This window comes from Pongo pygmaeus, chromosome 6 (assembly GCF_028885625.2).
Source record: "Pongo pygmaeus isolate AG05252 chromosome 6, NHGRI_mPonPyg2-v2.0_pri, whole genome shotgun sequence".
Classification (NCBI taxonomy): domain Eukaryota; kingdom Metazoa; phylum Chordata; class Mammalia; order Primates; family Hominidae; genus Pongo; species Pongo pygmaeus.
The window spans coordinates 11,379,169-11,397,878 of NC_072379.2; the positions used below are offsets into that span (position 1 = coordinate 11,379,169).

At 50.5% G+C, this 18,710-nt stretch overlaps 1 protein-coding gene across 15 annotated transcripts in view; it reads left to right on the forward strand.

Annotated features, from left to right (window-relative positions):
* The window catches only part of CUX1 (cut like homeobox 1), a 464,969-nt gene that overhangs the window by 331,718 nt on the left and 114,541 nt on the right, over positions 1-18,710 (forward strand). For all 15 annotated transcript variants that reach the window (XM_063668185.1, XM_054496503.2, XM_054496501.2 and 12 more), the window contains exons 9-10: positions 6,909-6,957; positions 18,337-18,441. In XM_063668185.1, the coding sequence (XP_063524255.1) occupies positions 6,909-6,957; positions 18,337-18,441 (154 nt within the window). The remainder of the gene's footprint in view (positions 1-6,908; positions 6,958-18,336; positions 18,442-18,710) is intronic.

Below are 18,710 nucleotides of genomic sequence, written 5' to 3' on the forward strand. Positions count from 1 at the left end.
GGGTGCGCCTGTAATTCCAGCTACTTGGGAGGCTAAGGCAGGAGAGTCACTTGAACCAGGAAGGCAGAGGCTACAGTGAGTTGAGATTGTGCTACTGCACTCCAGCCTGGGCGACAGAGCAAGACTCTGTCTCAAAAAAAAAAAAAAACCAAGGAGGCAAGACCCGCCTCCTTGGTCCTGGTCTGCAAACACTGACAGCCACACTTCACATCTTCCAAAGCCCCGATCGCACTTACTCAGCTAGTTGTATTTTTCTTTCGGCTTTTAAAAAAGAATACCTCCTTAGAAAAGTTAATAACGGGCCAGGCACAGTGGCTCAGGCCTGTAATCTCAGCATTCTGGGAAACTAAGGCAGGAGGATCGCTTCAGGCCATGAGTTCAAGACCAGCCTCGGCAACATAGCAAGATCAACCTTGTCTCTACAAAAAAGAAAAAACTAGCTAGGTGTGGCAGTGCATACCTGTAGTCCCAGCTACTCAGGAGGCCAAGGCAGGAGGATTGTTTGAGTTCAGGAGTTTAGGACCAGCTTGGGCAACATTGTAAGACCCCCTGTCTCTAAAAAACAAATTTGTCTTTTAAATTAGCTGGGCTTGATGGTGCACACCTATAAGTCCCAGCTACTGAAGAGACTGGGGCAGGAGGATCACTTGAGCTCAGGACAAGAGTTGGAGGCTGCAGTGAGCTATGATTGCAACACTGCACTCCAGCCTGGGCAACAGAACCAGACCCTGTATCAAAAATAAAAAAGAATTCTCAGAAAAATGAATAACAAACATACAGACGGTTTTTTTTTTTGAGACAGGGTCTCACTTTGTCACCATCATCTTGGCTCACGATCCTCCTGCCTCAGCCCCTCAAGTAGCTGGGACTACAGGCATGCACCACCACACCCTGCTAATTTTTGTACTTTTAGTAGAAACGGGGTTTCACCATGTTGGCCAAGCTAGTCTCGAACTCCCGACCTCAGGTGATCCACCTACCTTGGCCTCCCAAAGTGCTGGGATTACAGGCATGAGCCACTGCACCTGGCCGACTTTTAAAATAATAATCATAATGTTTCCTCACCAACTGCATCCCTGGTTCCTCCCATTGTTTCCTCCTGTGGTTTCTGGTCCCTTCTGTGAATGGAGGCAGCAGCCCCTCCGGGCCTAGCTGTCACCACAATCCCTGGTATGGAATAGGCCTGCCCTGCAACTGCAGAGTGTGGTGTCGTCATTGTCATTTGAAAGCTTGGGGAAAAGAGAGTTGCTTTCGTCATGAAAGGTAAGTGCAGTCCTTGTTATCACATTTAATATTTTGGTCCGTTTAGCAGTTGCTTAGTAACCAAAGCGCAACTGACCAGGAGATGGAAAAGTTGACATTCACTTCTAGGGATTGCCTCACACTGCCAAGTCTGCACCTTCCCGCGTCAATGGGACTGATTTTTTTTATAAGTGACGTGAAATCTTCTGGAGATGAGGCGTGGTTTTCCGGATATTGGGTGTCCTGATGAAAATCCAAAGCCATGTGCTATCTGAGAGGAAATCCAGAGAGTGTGCACTTTCCAGGAGGTGCCCAAGCCCCACCCAGGCCCCATAAACCTGGCAGGAACTGGACTCGACCCGCACGGACCCCAGCCCTGCCAAGCCGGCCTCTGTGTAAAGCTGGGCCCCTGGAACCTTGCTCTTCTCTATGCCTGGGCCTTTGGCCACTGGCAACACCAGGCCACAAGTGAGGAGTGGATGAAAGCAGCCAGGGGCGGGCCGGCACCCCCAGGCAGCCACGCCTCCAGCTTTTCAGCTCAGCACTCCCAAAATCAGGGAGCTGCACCCAGGGAGACGGCGTCCTCCTGTTGCTGCTACTCCCAGAAGAGTCAAGGCTAAGTAAGCTCCCTGGCCAGAGGGTTTTCCTGGTTGACAAGCAGCAGAGAGGAGGCATCGGCGAGGCATCTTGGAGACTGGGGCCATCCCCTTCCCTTCCTTCCTGTCTTCAGCGGAAAGGCATTGAATGCCTACCGTGTGTTTTTCTCCTTCAATTCGCTTGAGAGACACACAGCAGGGCTGGCTTCTCTGTCCTCCCACCATGTACATTGCCAGAAAGAGCTGCTGGTATCCCTGGAGGACCTAAACACACAGGCAAAAACAGCTGGGCCCCAGAGGAGGGCAGTGCTTCTGAAAGACACACCCAGACCCCAACAGTGGGTGTGATATGAGGCGGGACAGCTGGGCCACAAAGACAAAGTCAGCACCACAAAGGCACGCAGGGAAACAGAGGAAGATATTGGCGGTGTGAAGCGAAACCAACAGGTAATTTTCAAATGGACCAAGAGGAAGTAACAGCATAAAAAAATTAAATAACTTAGGAGCAAAGAAGAAAGGATACATTGCCAGCTGGGTCTGGTGGCTCATGCCTGGAATCTCAGCACTTTGGGAGGCCAAGGCCAGAGGGTTGCTTGAGCTCAGGAGTTCGAGACCAGCCTGGCAACATAGCAAGACCCCATCTCTATAAACAAAATGTTTTTAAGTAAGTAAATAAAAGAATCAACACAAGCCTGGAAAATGAAGATATTTCCCAGAAAGTAACTAAAAAGATGTAGATGTAGATGTTAGAAAGAAAAGAAAATTAGAGATCAATTCAGGAGCTCCAACATCCACCTAATAGGAATTCCAGAAAGAGGAAGTAGAAAATAGGCCAGGTGCAGTGGTTCACACCTATAATCCCAGCACTTTGGGAGGATCGCTTGAGCCCAGGAGTTCAAGACCAGCCCGGACAACATAGCAAACCCCCATCCGTACAAAAAAAAAAAACAAATAGAAAAATTAGCTAGGCATGGTGACATGCGCCTGCAGTCCTAGCTATTAGGGAGGCTGAAGTGGGAGGATCGCTTGAGCCCAGGAGATTGAGGCTGCCTTGAGTCGTGATCATACCACTGTACTCCAGCTTGTCTCCAAAAAAATAAATAAATAAATAAATAAATAAATAAATTGCTAAAGACCAGTTAGATCAAGTTAACCTTGATCCAGAAGGCAGCAAGAAAAAGCAAAATATAAAAGTTGAATGACATGGAGGACAGAAGTAGCTATGCCAACAATATCCAAATAACAGCAGTCTCAAACAGAATAGAAGTATTCAAATGAAAATAAATTAGCCAGAATCAAAGAAAGAGAGGGCTTATATAGGGGCCACACTGAAGCCATTAGGAAAAGTCCTCACCTAGACCCACATTCAGTGTCTCTTCACTCACCAGCCGACCAGTCCCCATCCACCTCCCAAGTTCTGCAGCCAGCTCTGCTGATGCATTCAGAGGAGGATTTAGGCAATTGTCAACCTCTGCACATCTTGTTGTGGGTACACAGCAGCTATGTATTTTCATTGTCATCTTTTAAATCTACGACATTGGTGAGATACGCAGGACCCAAGCCTGCATCTCTATGTGCCCATTCCAGCACCAGGAAACTTTTAGGGGTCTGAAACGCTAGTGGAGCAAGTGAATGAATGAATGAATGACGGTAGCCAGGGCAGTTTTGACCTGTGTATGTGGACATTGGAAATACACGATAGGTAACTAACTGAAGTACAAAACTGTGTTTAAAACTTGTGATTTGGGACAGGCGCAGTGGCTCATGCCTATAGTCGCAGCACTTTGGGAGGCCGAAGCGGGTGGATGGCTTGAGCCCAGGAGTTTAAGACCAGCCTGGGCAACACGGTGAAACCCTGTCTCTACCAAAAAAAAGAAAAAGAAAAAATTATGTGTGCTGACGTATGCCACTAGTCCCAGCTACTCTGGAGACTGAAGCGGGAGGACTGCTTGAGCCCAGGAGGCAGAGGTTGCAGTGAGCCAAGATCACACCACTGCACTCTAGCCTGGGTGAGAGTGAGACCCTGTCTCAAAAAGGAAAAAAAAAAAAAAAAAAAAAAAAATTCCTTGCAATTTGCCTTAAGAAAAGTTTGCAAGCTTTTATTTTGTGTCTGAAGGAGTTTATGCTCTGAATTCTTCATCAACAGGGCGTCAAGGTGGCAGCTTTCTGCATTGACTGGTGATTATCCTTTTCTGATATGTTTTAAGACCCTTAACACTTTTAATTTTTTTTAATTACCATTTGTAGTATCAGACTATCTTTGCACAGCAATTTTTCTGTCAGATCTTGGAGGTTTCACTTTGAGATGATACAGTAGGATGTTTCATCATTTAAGTAGCCCCGTCCCTTCCCCACTCCCTGCACCCAGCACTGTACTGCAGAGGCCCAGTTTGGGTATTTATCTTTCAGAGACACTGCCTTCTTCATGAAATCGTCCTAAAAATAGCTTCATTTAACTAGGCCATTTGACAGGCTTTTTCAGACTTTTTCTCAGACCAGTCTGAAAGCCGGATATTATTTCAAACAGATACAATGAACATTGAACCTGATCACAAGGCATCTGTTACCCTATTCAGGCTGCTGGGAGTTGATAAGGCTACCTCAAATCACTGTGTGCAGTTAAAGGCTACAAAAGCCTCAGGCCACAAAAATTCCCCAGCCCAGGGGCCTGGAGACACCCAGGGGCCCGGAGACAGTTTTTCCAGCTCTCAGTGTCGAGGGTGTACCTTAGCCCGTTTTCTGTTGCTGCAACAGAACACCTGAGGCCAGGGTGATTTATAAAGAAGATAGGTTTATTTGGCTCACGGATCTGCAGGCTGGGAAGTTCAAAGACATGGCCCTGGCTCCTGGCGAGGGCTTCAGTGCTGCATCATAACATGACGGATAGGGTCAAAGGGGAGGTGGATGCGTGCCAAGAGGAACAACCCAGGGAGGTTCCTGGCATTATGATAACCCACTCTCAAGGGAACTCATCCAGTCCCTAAAGTCTGGTCAGAGCAAGGACTCATTCACTGCCAGGACAATGGCACCAAGCCATTCATGAGGGGATCCGCCCCCATGACCCAAACACCTCCCCCTAGACCCCACCTCCCAATGCCCCCACACTGGGGATCAAATTTCAGTAGCAGTTTTGGTGGAGACAAACCGTAGCAGGGTGGGTGGGTACTCTCACTTGGACCTGTCTCCTTGGGACCATGGAGCAGGTTTCGGAAGGACAGAGCTCTCATTGTCAGGCCTGTCCGGCACCCTGGGCTGTCCCCAGGAGTAGACTTGCCTGTCACTGACAGGATGGGCCACATCCAGGACTCTGGCATCCAACGTGACATGCAGCCCTGTGAATACAGGACAAATTCTAGGGATATAGGGCAAAAGGGACCTATGGCCCAGCATTCAGAGACAGCTCACAGCGTGAGCACCCAGTGAAAACTCAAACCTGGAAACTAGGACTAGGGACAGTGCCACTTCCTGAGACAGAGCCGCTGAGAGGGTCTGGGAAGGGTGGACGGGGTGGAAGTGGGAGATGAGGTTCCCTGGGACGAGAAGGCATTCAGGCAGGCAGCGCAGGTGGAGGCCTAGTGATGAGGAAGGCCTGGCTCTTCGGGGTCCCGCACGAGATGGGAGTTGTTAGAGCACAGGGTCCTGAGAATGAGTGGCGGGTAAGGCCAAGAGGAGGAAGGACCCTTGGTGTAGAAGGGCCTTGCGTGTGGCTGAGGGAGGGATTGCATCCTGAAGGCAGCAGAGTGCAGATGCGTGTGGACTCAGACCCACGGCATGAGAGCCCTCAACCCCAGCCAGGTCCCTGTGGCCGTAACATTGGCTCCACGTCCCTTGGGCATGCTAAAAAAAACCTTCCTTGGGTCACAGACAGTTCCAGCCTGCGGCCTCCTAACAGAGACCATCCTCAGGACCTGCTTGCAGACGTTGGGGTGGTGGTCTGCCCGGATGTCCTGCTCTAACCTCCCATAGGCTTTTGGAGTTGGCCGTGCCCTTCTCAAAAGGACTCTCCAGGCCGGGTGCAGTGGCTTATGCCTGTAATCCCAGCACTTTGGGAGGCCGAGGTGGGTGGATCACCTGAGGTCAGGAGTTCGACACCAGCCTGGCCAACATGGCAAAACCTTGTCTGTACTAAAAATACAAAAATTAGCTGGGCGTGGTGGTGCACGCCTGTAGTCTCAGCTACTCGGGAGGCTGAGGCAGGAGAATTGCTTGAACCCAGGAGGCAGAGGTTGCAGTGAGCTGAGATCTCATCATTGCACTCCAGCCTGGGTGACAGAGCTCTGTCTCAAAACAAACAAACACACAAACATAAAAGCACTCTCCACATTCCTCTCTCATCATGCTCTGTGTTGGTTTCACGTGTTTGCCTTTAGATTACTCAAGGAAGTACTTTCAATACAGAAAAAGGGAAAGGCAGAACCTGGACAATTGCTTTTACAAGCAGGCTGGGCCATAGCAATGAACCCAGGCAGTCTGCACCGCAGCCTGTACAGTCCCCCAACCTGTGTCTCCATCCTCACCTACCCTCCTCACCTCCAGTTGGCCACCTTCTCCTGGTTTCCTCATTCCTGGTGAGGCTTTCACTGCCAAGTGCCTTTTCCTAAAGTAGCCTTTCCCCAGCTCCTCCTCTCACCCCCGGCCTGGCAAACTTCTACTCATCCTCCAAAACCCCACTTACCTGTTACCTCCTCTGCAGCCTTCCTTGATTCCCTCCCACAAAGAGAATTTATTTCTCCCTCTGTTTTTCTCAGAGCACTCTGCTCAGAGCTCTTTTTGAACCCTTGGCAGGACATGCTGTATTTTATATTTTTATGGTTATGTCTCCCCAATGAGATTGGGACCCCATCAAAGGCAGGCACCCCATGCGCACCAGACACGTGATTATCAAAAGAGCGCATGGCGTCAGCAAGCACATCTCTTCCCCCAGTGTGAGCCCACCTCCTCCTGCTGGACAGCATTGGCTCACGGGTCTGCACAGCCTTCCCGAGCCCTGAGCTAGGAAGCTGTCCCATCAGTCACCCCCTGAGCCGGTCTCCTTGTGACTAACCTGCTCTCTCCCTCTCACCCTCCTAGGGCCGACGAGATTGAAATGATCATGACGGACCTTGAAAGGGCAAACCAGGTAGGACCCTGGACGCTTTTAGTCCTAAAACCCACAATAGCGGGCCCGTTTCTGGCATCTCGGAAGATGCGTCACCCGAAGTTAGAAGGCCAGTTATCCTTCCATTTTTTACTGACAGCTTTCAACGTCGATGCTCCTTCTGATGTCGTGAGAAGTAGGAGAAGACATAAAAAGTCCCAGGAACCATTTCCTTGGCAAAGTCTTTGATGTGGTTCCAACATCTCAGACATCCCATGGTGAACATCCCCTCTAAAGTGGTAACTGTCTCCTTTTCCCTACTCCGTCTCTAAACACCCGTCTGTGTAGCTGTGGCATCCGCGACGGTGTAGACATCTCCCCATGGAATTATCCTCGGAGAGTTCCCTAGTGTAGACACCTCACCACGGTGTTATCCTAGGAGAGTTCCTTACCACCACGTTCTCATGGGTCGCAGCCACTTGCTCCAAAGAGGGCTCTCAGCTGACGGCCCCCTTTTGGCTGACACTTGGTTCTCAGAGAGGCCTTATGGCAAGTACCCAGCACAGTGTCCGGCACAGATCCAGCACATGGTGTTGGGTGATTCTAAACACTCTGCATCCTGGAAAATTCAGCCATCCCCAAAACCCCTTCCTCCCCACAGGAGCCCACAGAACAGGAAAACATTTTGCTTTAACCGGTGCTGCTGTTGCTCTGAAAAGAAAGTGGTCCCCCGGCCGGGCGCGGTGGCTCACGCCTATAATCCCAGCAGTTTGGGGGGCCAAGGTGGGTGGATCACTTGAGGTCAGGAGTTTGAGACCAGCCTGGCCAACATGGTGAAACCCCATCTCTACTAAAAATACAAAAATTAGCAAGGCGTGGTGGCAGGCGCCTGTAATCTCAGCTACTCAGGAGGCTGAGGTAGGAGAATCACTTGAACCCCTGGAGGCAGCGGTTGCAGTGAGCCAAGATCTAAGTGTGGGCAACAGAGCAGAAACTCCATCTCAAAAAAATACAAAATAAAATTTAAAAATAAGAGCTTTGGGCCGGGTGTAGTGGCTCATGCCTGTAATCCCAGCACTTGGGGAGGCCGAGGTGGGTGGATCACTTGAGGTCAGTAGTTCGAGGCCAGGCTGGCCAACATGGTGAAGCCCCATCTCTGCTAAAAATACAAAAAGTAGCCGGGTGCGGTGACATGCACCTGTCATCCCAGCTGTTCAGGAGGCTGAGGCAGGAGAATCACTGGAACCCGGGAGGCAGAGGTTGCAATGAGCCAATCACGCCACCATACTCCAGCCTGGATGATAGAGCAAGAATCTGTCTCAAAGACCAAAAAAGCAGTTACTGGAAGGAGTTACCTTCATCACAGATCACTATTCCTATTTCTTAAGTTTCCACCGGCTGCCCCTCTCCCCTCAAGGCCAGTCTTGGGCATGCCTTGCCTTTAGATGGCTCTTCTGGGCAATCTAACGTGCCCAACAGGAGAGCCTGGTTTGTTAAACGGGAGAGCCTTATCCTGTGAATATCAGTGCACTATCCGGAACAGACACTCTGTGGTCTCAGAGACATTCCCCAGGTACCTAAGAAGTTTGGCAAAGCAAATGCACTTCTCAAGGTGCCGAAGCCACTCAGTGGATCCCAGTCTCAGGAGACACCAGACAGGGCCGTAGGGACAGGTGCTGACTCCAGAACGACACGGGTTCAGTTCCTAACTCGGTATTTCCTGTGTGGCCTTGACGGGTCTCTTAATCTCTTAAATTTCTTGGTCATAAAAAAATCAAAAGAAAAGTGAACCTTGAGGCCATTATGCCAGGAGAAATACGCCAGTCACAAGAAAAGACAAATACCAAATGATGCCACCTGTATGAAGTATCTAGAGGAGCCAACTTCAGAGAGACAGAAAGTGCCACGGTGACTGCCAGGGACGAGGGGAGGAGGGAAATACGAAGTTGTTGTTAAATGAGTTCAGAGTTTTGGTTTTGCAAGATGAAAACATTCTGGGGATTAATTGCACAACCACGTAAACGTCCTTGATGCTACTGAAAAGTACGCTAATGGTTAAGATGGTAAATTTTATGCTTCGCGTATTTTACCACGATTTAAAATATGTTAAAAAAAAATTTGAAAGAAAGGAAGCGAATTTAGCTAGTGCTTCCTTTGCAAGGTTGTTTTGAGGATTTGAGGTAAAATGCCAGAGTAAAAAGTAGATGGTGGCCGGGCACAGTGGCTCACACCTATAATCCCAACACTTGGGAAGACCGAGGCAGGCAGATCACTTGAGGTCAGGAGTTTGAGACCAGCCTGGGCAATTTAACAAGTCCCCCATCTCCATAAAAAATACAAAAGTTAGCTGGGCGTGGCAGTGTGCCTGTAGTCCCAGTCACTTGGGAGGCTGAGGCAGGAGGATCGCTTGAGTCCAGGAGGTAGAGGTTGCAGTGAGCTATGATTGCACCACTGCACCCCAGCCTAGATGACAGAGTGAGACCCTATCTCAAAAAAAATAAAGCAAAAGAAGTAGATGCCTAAATAAATGTTAGTTCCGTAGCTGATGAAGAAGCACAGGTTTTGGGGGAATTGTAAAGTCCTGCCTTCAGGAAAGGGTGGTGAGGGGTAGAGGCGAGTTCTCACCAACAACTCAGCCAGAGTTTATAGCCTGATACAGCTGCATTAATAGAAATACAGTTTCTAGAATGAAGGAGGTGGTGATTCTGCTCATTGGCAGCAATGAGTCCATGCCTAGGAAATTCCTTTTTTTTTTAATTTATTTATTTTTCTTCTTTGAAATGGAATTTTACTCTTGTCTTCTAGGCTGGAGTGCAATGGCACGATCTCAGCTCACTGCATCCTCCACCTCCTGGGTTCAAGCAATTCTCCTGCCTCAGCCTCCCAAGTAGCTGGGATTATAGGCGCCCACCACCATGCCCGGCTAATTTTTGTATTTTTAGTAGAGACAGAGTTTCACAGTGTTGGTCAGGCTGGTCTCGAACTCCTGACCTCAGGTGATCTGCCCGCCTTGGCCTCCCTAAGTGCTGGGGTTACAGGCGTGAGCCACCGTGCCCAGCCGGAAATTCCATTTTAGACTGGAAGCCACACTGTAAGGAAAACAGCTCCTTGGAGTGCGTTCAGAGACGACTCCATGGCCAGGACAGGGAGGGGCTCTAACATAAAAGGAACTAGGGGGTTTGGAGACGTTCCTAATCTTGGGGTAGCAGGGAAAGATGGCAGCACCACTGGACAGCAGGAGCAAGAGGAATAATTTCAGGAATCTGGGATACGAAAAGATAAGGGGGAAGGGTCATGGGGGCATTTGTGGGTTCTGTCCTTGTAGTTCTCAAGAGCCGACCAGAAAGAAAGGCCAGGGGACGGAGCCAGGCTTTTTCTGAGAGACCCCTGTAGACCCCAGCCAAGCATAGAGGCTGGTGAGAGGAAACTTTTTTGTTTTTGCTTCTGAGACAGTCTTGCTCTGTTGCCCATGCTGGAGTGCAGTGGCGCAATCTCGGCTCACTGCAACCTCCCTGTCCTGGGTTCAAGCGATTCTCCTGCCTCAGCCTCCCGAGTAGCTGGGACTACAGGCATACGGCACCACGCATGGCTAATTTTCTTATTTTTAGTAGAGATAACTCCTGGGTTCAAGCGATCTGCCCACCTCGGCCTCCCAAAGTGCTGAGATTACAGGCACATGCCACCACACCCAGCTAATTATTGTGTTTTTAGTAGAGACGGGGTTTTGCCATGTTTGCCCAGGCTGCTCTTGAACTCCTGGGCTCGAACGATCCACCCACCTCCGCCTCCCAAAGTTCTGGGATTACAGGCGTGAGCCACCGCGCCCAGCCAGGAAGCTTCTTCACAGTGGAGTTCCTCCTCAGTCTGGCTCTCCAGAGTTGCCATGCTGAAAGATACTTGCTCTGGAGAGAGTGAGCTACCTGTCACCAGAGCTATGCAAGCAGATTCAGGCCAGCCCTCCCGGAGAGCATGAGATGGGGAATCACGCACAGAGTGGACCGAAGGAGGCATTGAACAAGAAGGCTCAAAGGGTCCCTTTTGACCCGGAAGTCTAGGATTTCGTGAAGCTACAGGTGAACCCATTGGCATGAGAAGCATCCAGGGAGGAAAGAGGCAAGCCCTGGAATATCGAGAGAATATTTCCAGCAGGAAAAGAAGTGGAAGGTTAAAGGAAAGCCAGAGAAGGGGACGTTGGTCTGGGCCATCAACTAAGAGAAAAGCTGCCCAGAGCCAGGCATGGTGGCGGCGGCGGCTGTAGTTAACCAGCACTTGGAGAGGCCGAGGCAGGAGCATCACTTGAGCCCACGAGTTTGAGACCAGCCTGGGCAACATAGTGAGACTTTTTTCTCTACAAAAAAGTTTTAAAAAAATAGCCAGGTATGGTGGTGTGCATCTGTGGTCCCAGCTAACCCAGGAGGCTGAGATGGGAGGATCTCTTGGGCCCGGGTGTTCAAAACCAACACCAGAGATGCAGGTCGGAGAGTGGGCTGGTAGGAGGGGACCTGACCAGGCCTGTGGGAGGGTCTGAGTGTGAAGGATTCATCCTGGGAGTAGTGAAGAATTGTGGGCGGGATTGAGACATCAGGTTTGAGTTCTAGAAGGATCTCTCTGGCTATACGTTGGAAAACAGATGGGAGTGGAAAGACCAGAAGCCAGGAGATCAGTGGGAGGCTATTGTGACAGTACGGGGATAGATGGCATGGGCCTGAGCCGAGGCCATCCCTGCGGAGGTGAGCTGGAGGCGGGCTGGGCAGGAAGAGGAGGGCGCAGACGCGGTCCCACACTGTTGCAGGCGGCAGGCATCTGGACCAACGCCTTTCTCATCAGGAAACCCCCAGGAGGAGCAATTTACTACCTCACTGGCATACAACATTCATTTTCCCTAGGTGTGTAGTTAGAATGTTCTACTGAGACCTGAAGTGCTCGTTTATTGCTAAACCACTGTGCTCCTGTTATGGAGAAGTAGCAGAGCAGTCGGCACCTGTCAATTACCTCCGAGCCTCATTCACCCCTGTTTGTTGAACATCAGGGCACTGGCATAAATACTCACTGTCCCAATTGGTGACAGTAAAGGTTCAGAACTCTTGAGACTTCAGGGTAAATAAGAAGCCACAGCTTTGCACTTTGAACTGCGTGTGAAACCCCCTCCCCGGGCTTTCAGGCTTTCAGCAATTCACGACTTTTTTTGCAGTGAAAAAAAGCGGCCCGCCCACTGCCCCTCCGGGGCCTCCTTTCTGAGCAGTGGTGATCCGAATTGCTGGTGGGCCTTGGTCTCAAACTCCTGGGCTCAAGCTATCCTCTTGCCTTGGCCTACCAAAGTACTGGGACTACAGGCATGAGCCACTGCGCCCGGCTTTGAAGCCAGCATTTCTTTACTACCTACGAGGCCTGCTCAGAGTCCGTGCTCAAAAAGATGTACTGAATGAATATGGGCTTTGACGGGCAGGCTGGAGTGCAGTGGCATGTTCTCCTAGCCCACAGTGGGGCTGGGAGGGAGTCATTGAAGTGAGCTGCCCTTCTCCTGTTCACCTGCCTGGTGTTTATGTCACAAGACTGCCCTAGTGGAGGACCCTCCAGGTTGAGGTTAGGGGTTGGAAACCACAGCTGACCCTCACCACGGAGAGTGGGTCTCCATGGAGGCCTTGGCCACTGGTGCAGCATCAGCGTGGGACACGTGGTGGTCAGCATTTGGTCTCCAGCTGTGGTAGATGTTCCTGACCTTCCTGCAGAGTCATTGACATGGGGTTACCTCTGGGAGTCAAGATGTTCGCTGTAATTGCGCGCTGGGGGTAGGGCAGCAGGACCTCAGCCCATCATCAGCTCCTGGGTCTACTTCGTTCCTCGGGGGACTTGTTCATCTCTGGTGTCCTCAAGCCTGAGTTTTAATGGCCATGCAAGCAGAGAACAAGAGACAAAGCCTGGGGCCAAGAAGGAGGTGGAAGATTGGATCAGAGACTACCCCCCTCCCCCGCCATATAAAACCAGGGACTTCAAAGGCCACACTCTGAAAGTGTAAACTGGCGGGGTGGGGGAAGGAGTCTGCCCTTAAAGGGAGACGGTGAGGGTTCTCTCTTGTTGGTTCCAGAGGGAGAAGAAAATGAGCCTCCCAAGAGAATTCCTAACCATAGCCACCTCTCCACAGGTCTGGGGCCACGTTTCACATGAGACCCCCCAGCCCTCTCCTCACACCTTCGCCCCACCAGGCTGCAGCTGGCCCAAGGCCCTGTCTTTATCCTCTGCAAGCCCACCCCTCTCTGTGTCCTTCCCATGATGCCTCACCACATTTTATGAGTCAAATTATTCAGACTTCAGAGGCCTGGAAGTAGCTGTCTACATCCTGTATTCACATCCCAATCAGGGGCACTGCGGTTAGGGGAAAGCTTTTTTTTTTTTTTCTGAGATGGAGTCGCGCCCTGTGACCCAGGCTGGAGTGCAGTGGCGTGATCTTGGCTCACTGCACCCTCCCCCTCCCGGGTTCAAGCAATTCTCATGCCTCAGTCTCCCAAGTAGCTGGGACTACAGGTGTGCACCCCCCACACCCAGCTAATTTTTGTATTTTTAGTAGAGACAGGGTTTCACCATGTTGACCAGGCTGGTCTCAAACCCCTGACCTCAAGTGATCTGCCCACCTCAGCCTCCCAAAGTGCTGGGATTACAGGCGTGAGCCACTGCACCCAGCAAAAGCATTTACTTGCTATACTTCCTGGGGCCTTTCAGGGACCCTTGAGGGATGGGCAGGGGTTGGGGGGCCCGTGGAACTTCCTCTAGGATGAAGTGACCTCGTGGTCCCCTGGTTCCGGCTCTCCTTCCCCAAATCAGCCAGTGAGGAATATGACGCCAGCCCAGGGAGCAGAAAAGCCTCCTTCACCTTCCCCAGAGACGTGAAGCTCCCCTGGGTCTCACAGTGGAAACCATCTCTGTATTTGCTGGCTTGACTCTTAACAGGAAGAATTCCTGAGACACGGTGTCGCTGGCTGCTTGCTACCTCCCAGGTGACTGCTGAGGGGAGGCAGAGTTTAACCTGATGCCAGCTAAGAGTAATTTCCCCCAAAAGGGTCTTCCATTTTGAGATGAGGAGGATGGTGAGGTGTGCCTGGGGCCACACATGCCAGGGACCTTCATGACAATGTCCTGGACACCATCACCAGGTGATGGGCATCGGCTTGTGTGAGCCCTGTGGCCGCCAGTCCCCTTGCCGGGTGGCTGTTTTCTGCCATCATGGTCTGGGTTACCACCAATATGCAAGCAGTATCCTCCTCACCCCCATGTTTCTAGCATCAACTCTGATTTCTCAGCAAATGACAGAGAATAGGCAAGAAACAGCAAGAAAGATCTCCCGGGACAGTGCTCAGGCTCTGCGAGGGGCCATTCTCATGGTGGGGCAGACACAAAAGTAGAACGAGGGCTCCCAGTGGCCCTGCCTCTGCAGGGACACAGGAGGAGACGGGAGCCTGACGGTGACCACAGGGAAGTGATGTCTCAGGGCCGCCCCCGCTCTTGCGTCTGGGGTTCCAGATCTAGAAACACAGCTACAGCTGGTTGAACAGGGGTCTTCAGGAAGACGCCAGAGCCTCAAAACCAGCATCACCACGCGCCGACCCGGCACAGGGCCCCCTTCTTCCTGCCTCAGCTGCCAATGATGGGCTACACTTACTTCTCAGCTCCTGAAACGAATTCATCCCAGCTCCAGATCAGCGTCTGTTTCCCTGTTCCTTCCTTTCACTGCCATTAGGCCTGTTTTTAGTTTGAATTCTGCTGTTTCGTGGATGTCTCACCGCACAAACCACCTCAACGCTTCGTTTTGTGAGTTTTGTATTTTTTTCGACGCCCTCAGGACAGAAATCCTGAATAACTATGTGATCAGAAAGTTGCATGAAAGTAACGAAGTCAAGCCAAAAGTGATAGAGGTCTGACCACCGTGACCGCCAACAGACGGGCCACAGAGAGACTGTCTGTGAACTTGGAAACTGATTGCAAGTACAAATGCTACACAGAAATTATACAATCAGGCTGGGCTCGGTGGCTCCCACCTGTAATCCCAGCACTTTGGGAGGCCGAGGCGGGCGGATCACTTGAGGTCGGGAGTTCGAGACCAGCCTGGCCAACATGGTGAAACCCTGTCTCTACTAAAAATACAAAAATTAGCTGGGCATGGTGGAGGGCGTCTGTAATCCCAGCTACTCAGGAGGCTGAGGTGGGAGAATCACTTGATCCTGGGAGGTGGAGGTTGCAGTGAGCCAAAATCACACTGCTGCACTCCAGCCTGGGTAACAGGGTGAGACTCTGTATCAAAAAAAAAAAAAAAGAAAGAAAGAAATTATGCAGTCAGAAATTGACATCATCGACAGCTGGATCCCTTCTTTTGTGAACTGTCACCCTGTGATGAGATGGTATCCTCTCTGAACAGCTAAATGCCCGCTTGAGACCCATGTAGGCTCCTGGGGACACCTTGTAACCAGATGCCCGGGACATCCCCAGCGCTGGCCGTTCCAGAACACTTCAGAGCCAGTGTTACAAGTCAGGGTGGTGAGGTCACCTCCTTGGCTGCCACCAGAACAGCTTCTCCACTAGGCTAAGAAATAGGTTTTCTAGCCCAAGAGACCAGGAGAAATATCTCCAAATACATCTTATTCCAGGCAGAGTCTTAGATATTTTTTGCCCAAGAGTTGAACTGACCAACAAGGCAGGCATAAGCTCTTCAATGATTTGAGTGATCGTCAGAAAGACTTGGCGTGACCCATCTGGAAATAAACTGGGAAAAATCTTTTTTGTTGAAGAGGACATTTTTCTGTAGTCTTAATAGTTGATTAGGCCGGGTGCAGTGGCTCACACCTGTAATCCCAGCTCTTTGGGAGGCCAAGGCACGGATCACCTGAGGTCAGGAGTTCAAGACCAGCCTGGCCAGCATGGCAAAACCCCGTCTCTACAAAAAATACAAAAATGAGTCAGGCGTGGCGGTGCGTGTCTGTAATCCTAGCTACTCGGGAGGCTGAGATTCAAGGAGAATCGCTTGAACCCGGGAGGCGGAGGTTGCAGTTAACTGAGATCGCACCACTGCACTCCAGCCTGGGCAACAGAATGAGATTCCATCTCAGGAAATTAAAAAAAAAAAAAACAGTTGATTAATTAGCATGAACCAGAAATCACCTCTACAGTCCTGGACATACAGGTCACCTTGCCACCTTCCTGATGGCTGGTTCTAGATTCAGTGTGGACGAGAGATAGTGACAGAGGTGACCTGCTTGGGCCTAGGCAGACCCACCCAGGCACCACATGAATTCAACTGAATGTAATTCCAAGAGCTCCTGGAGAGTCAAGACAGGCGGCCACCAGCACCATCCTGGGCAGACGGAACTGCCATTAGAAATATCCTAAATTGGCTGGGCGCGGTGGCTCATGCCTGTAATCCCAGCACTTTGGGAGGCCGAGGCAGGCAGATCATCTGAAGTCAGGAGTTCGATACCAGCCTGGCCAACATGTGAAACCTCATCTCTACTCAAAACACAAAAATTAGCCAGGCATGGTGGGCACCTGTAATCCCAGCTACTCAGGAGGCTGAGGCAGGAGAATCGCTTGAACCCAGGAGGTGGAGGCTGCAGTGAGCCAAGATCATGCCACTGCACTCCAGCCTAGGTGACAGAGCGAATTTCCGTCTCAAAAAAAAAAAAAAAAAAATTCCTAATTTGTCTGTATGCAGGGCAAATAGATTCAATGCTGTTGCCACATAATTGCTTAAAGCTGCCAAAGCCACTCCTCCTAGAACTAGATTAATCAGCCAGTTCCAGGGCAGGCCAACTTCTTGTGTCTTTCTGAGTCCTTTCTCAGCCATTGTTAGCCACACGCTGCCATGCCACAAAATAAGAAAACACACGATGGAGAAGCTGCTTGGCCAGGCTTGGCTTTGCTTTTTTTTTTTTTTTTTTTGAGTTAGTTTTGCTCTTGTTGCCCAGGCTGGAGCGCAATGGCGTGATCTCTGCTCACTGCAAACCTCCACCTCCTGGGTTCAAGCGATTCTTCTGCCTCAGTCTCCCGAGTAGCTGGGATTACAGGCATGTGCCACCATGCCCAACGAATTTTGTGTTTTTAGTAGAGACGAGGTTTCTCCATGTTGGTCAGGCTGGTCTCGAACTCCCGACCTCAGGTGATCTGCCCACTTCAGCCTCCCAAAGTGCTGGGATTATAGGCGTGAGCCACCGCACCTGGCCAATTTTTTGTACTTTTAGTAGAGACATGGTTTCACCATGTTGGCCAGGCTGGTCTCGAACTCCTGACCTCAGATGATCCACCCGCCTGGGCTTCCCAAAGTGCCAGGATTACAGGTGTGAGCCACCACACCCAGCCTTTGGCCAGGCTTTTCTGATGGAATGTTTCTAGCAGTGGAATGTAAGTCTGGGAGGAAGAAGCGGAACTTTCACCTCAGCCCACGTGTCCCATGTCATTCGCCACCGTCTCCCACCTGTCTTAGAACTGTGCCTCAGTCCTAAGTATTAAGCTGGCACAAGGCCATTCACAAACGACCTCTGCCTGAGTTCTGTGTCCCGGGCACTTCCGTGACTAGGGACCGTGTTCCCATTTTACAGACAGGTAGGCGGCAGCTCAGTGAGTTTGGGTAACTTGCCATGGTATGTCTTTTCCCAGACACCCTGTTGGGTGGCGGGCACTGGGGTGACCTGTCCTCTTCATCCAGTGGGAAATCCCCATCTGCTCTCTGGGGGTGGTGGTTTCCTTGTTCAGGAATTGCAGGCAAATGATGGAAAAGTCCACTCATTTGTCCCGCAGCCCCCAGCACTGGTCTATGCCATCCTCCTGCCTACGTCCTCGGATTGGCCTGGTTGGCTGAAAATGCCAGGATCAGCATTCAAAACACTTTGTCCAGTGAAGGGTTAAATATGTTGAAATATGCCCGGCCTTTACAAAAGCAGTGGCATTTACATCCTGTACGTTTATGGAAATCCTTGCTGAAGAAAAACAACCACAACATTGTATGTGCGTGTTTTTAGGAAGAGAATGGCCAAAGTGTCTTTAATTCACTGTTTACCCGTGAGAATTACTCCCAGGAGTAATCCCGCAATAAAATCTTCTTGGTCTATGAGAATAGAAAGAAATTGAATCAAAAGACTCGATTTCCACTTGTATTTATTCAGTCTGGGAAATTCAGTGGGCCGGAGTATTAGTATCAGCAGGGGATTCCTTTGCTCCTAGCGTTAAATTACTGTCATAATCGCTCAATTATTTCTTCCTTGTACTGTTTAAAATAAAAATCCATCACATTCTGTGTTTTTTTTCCTAGCATTTATTAGGTTGAGTGTTTAGGAAAATCAATTATAGTCAGTCAGGCATGAATTGATGAATGTTCTTGTAATAATTGTCAGTTGTTAAACTGAATGTACTTTCTCTTTCACCCCTTTTCATTTCCTTCAGAGGGCAGAGGTGGCTCAGAGAGAGGCGGAGACCTTAAGGGAACAGCTCTCATCGGCCAATCACTCCCTCCAGCTGGCCTCACAGATCCAGAAGGCACCAGACGTGGTGGGTAGCCCCGGCCCCGTGGGGGACTGTCCCCGCCTGGCCTCTGCACCTTCAAGTTACAGCCGCTTGCTCCTTTTTGTTTTCAGCATCTCTTTTTGGGAATCACGTTTTAACCAGTACTGCTTTCTCGGTGGGGTTTGCTTTGACCAACTGGGGGCTGGAGCTTGTTAAAGTAGAAGGAAGAGCTTTGCTAACTGTGCGTGGGTGGGCTGAGGCCAGCGTGGCGTCCATCCAGGGCCAAGGTGGAGGCTGCGCAGATACAGTCACAG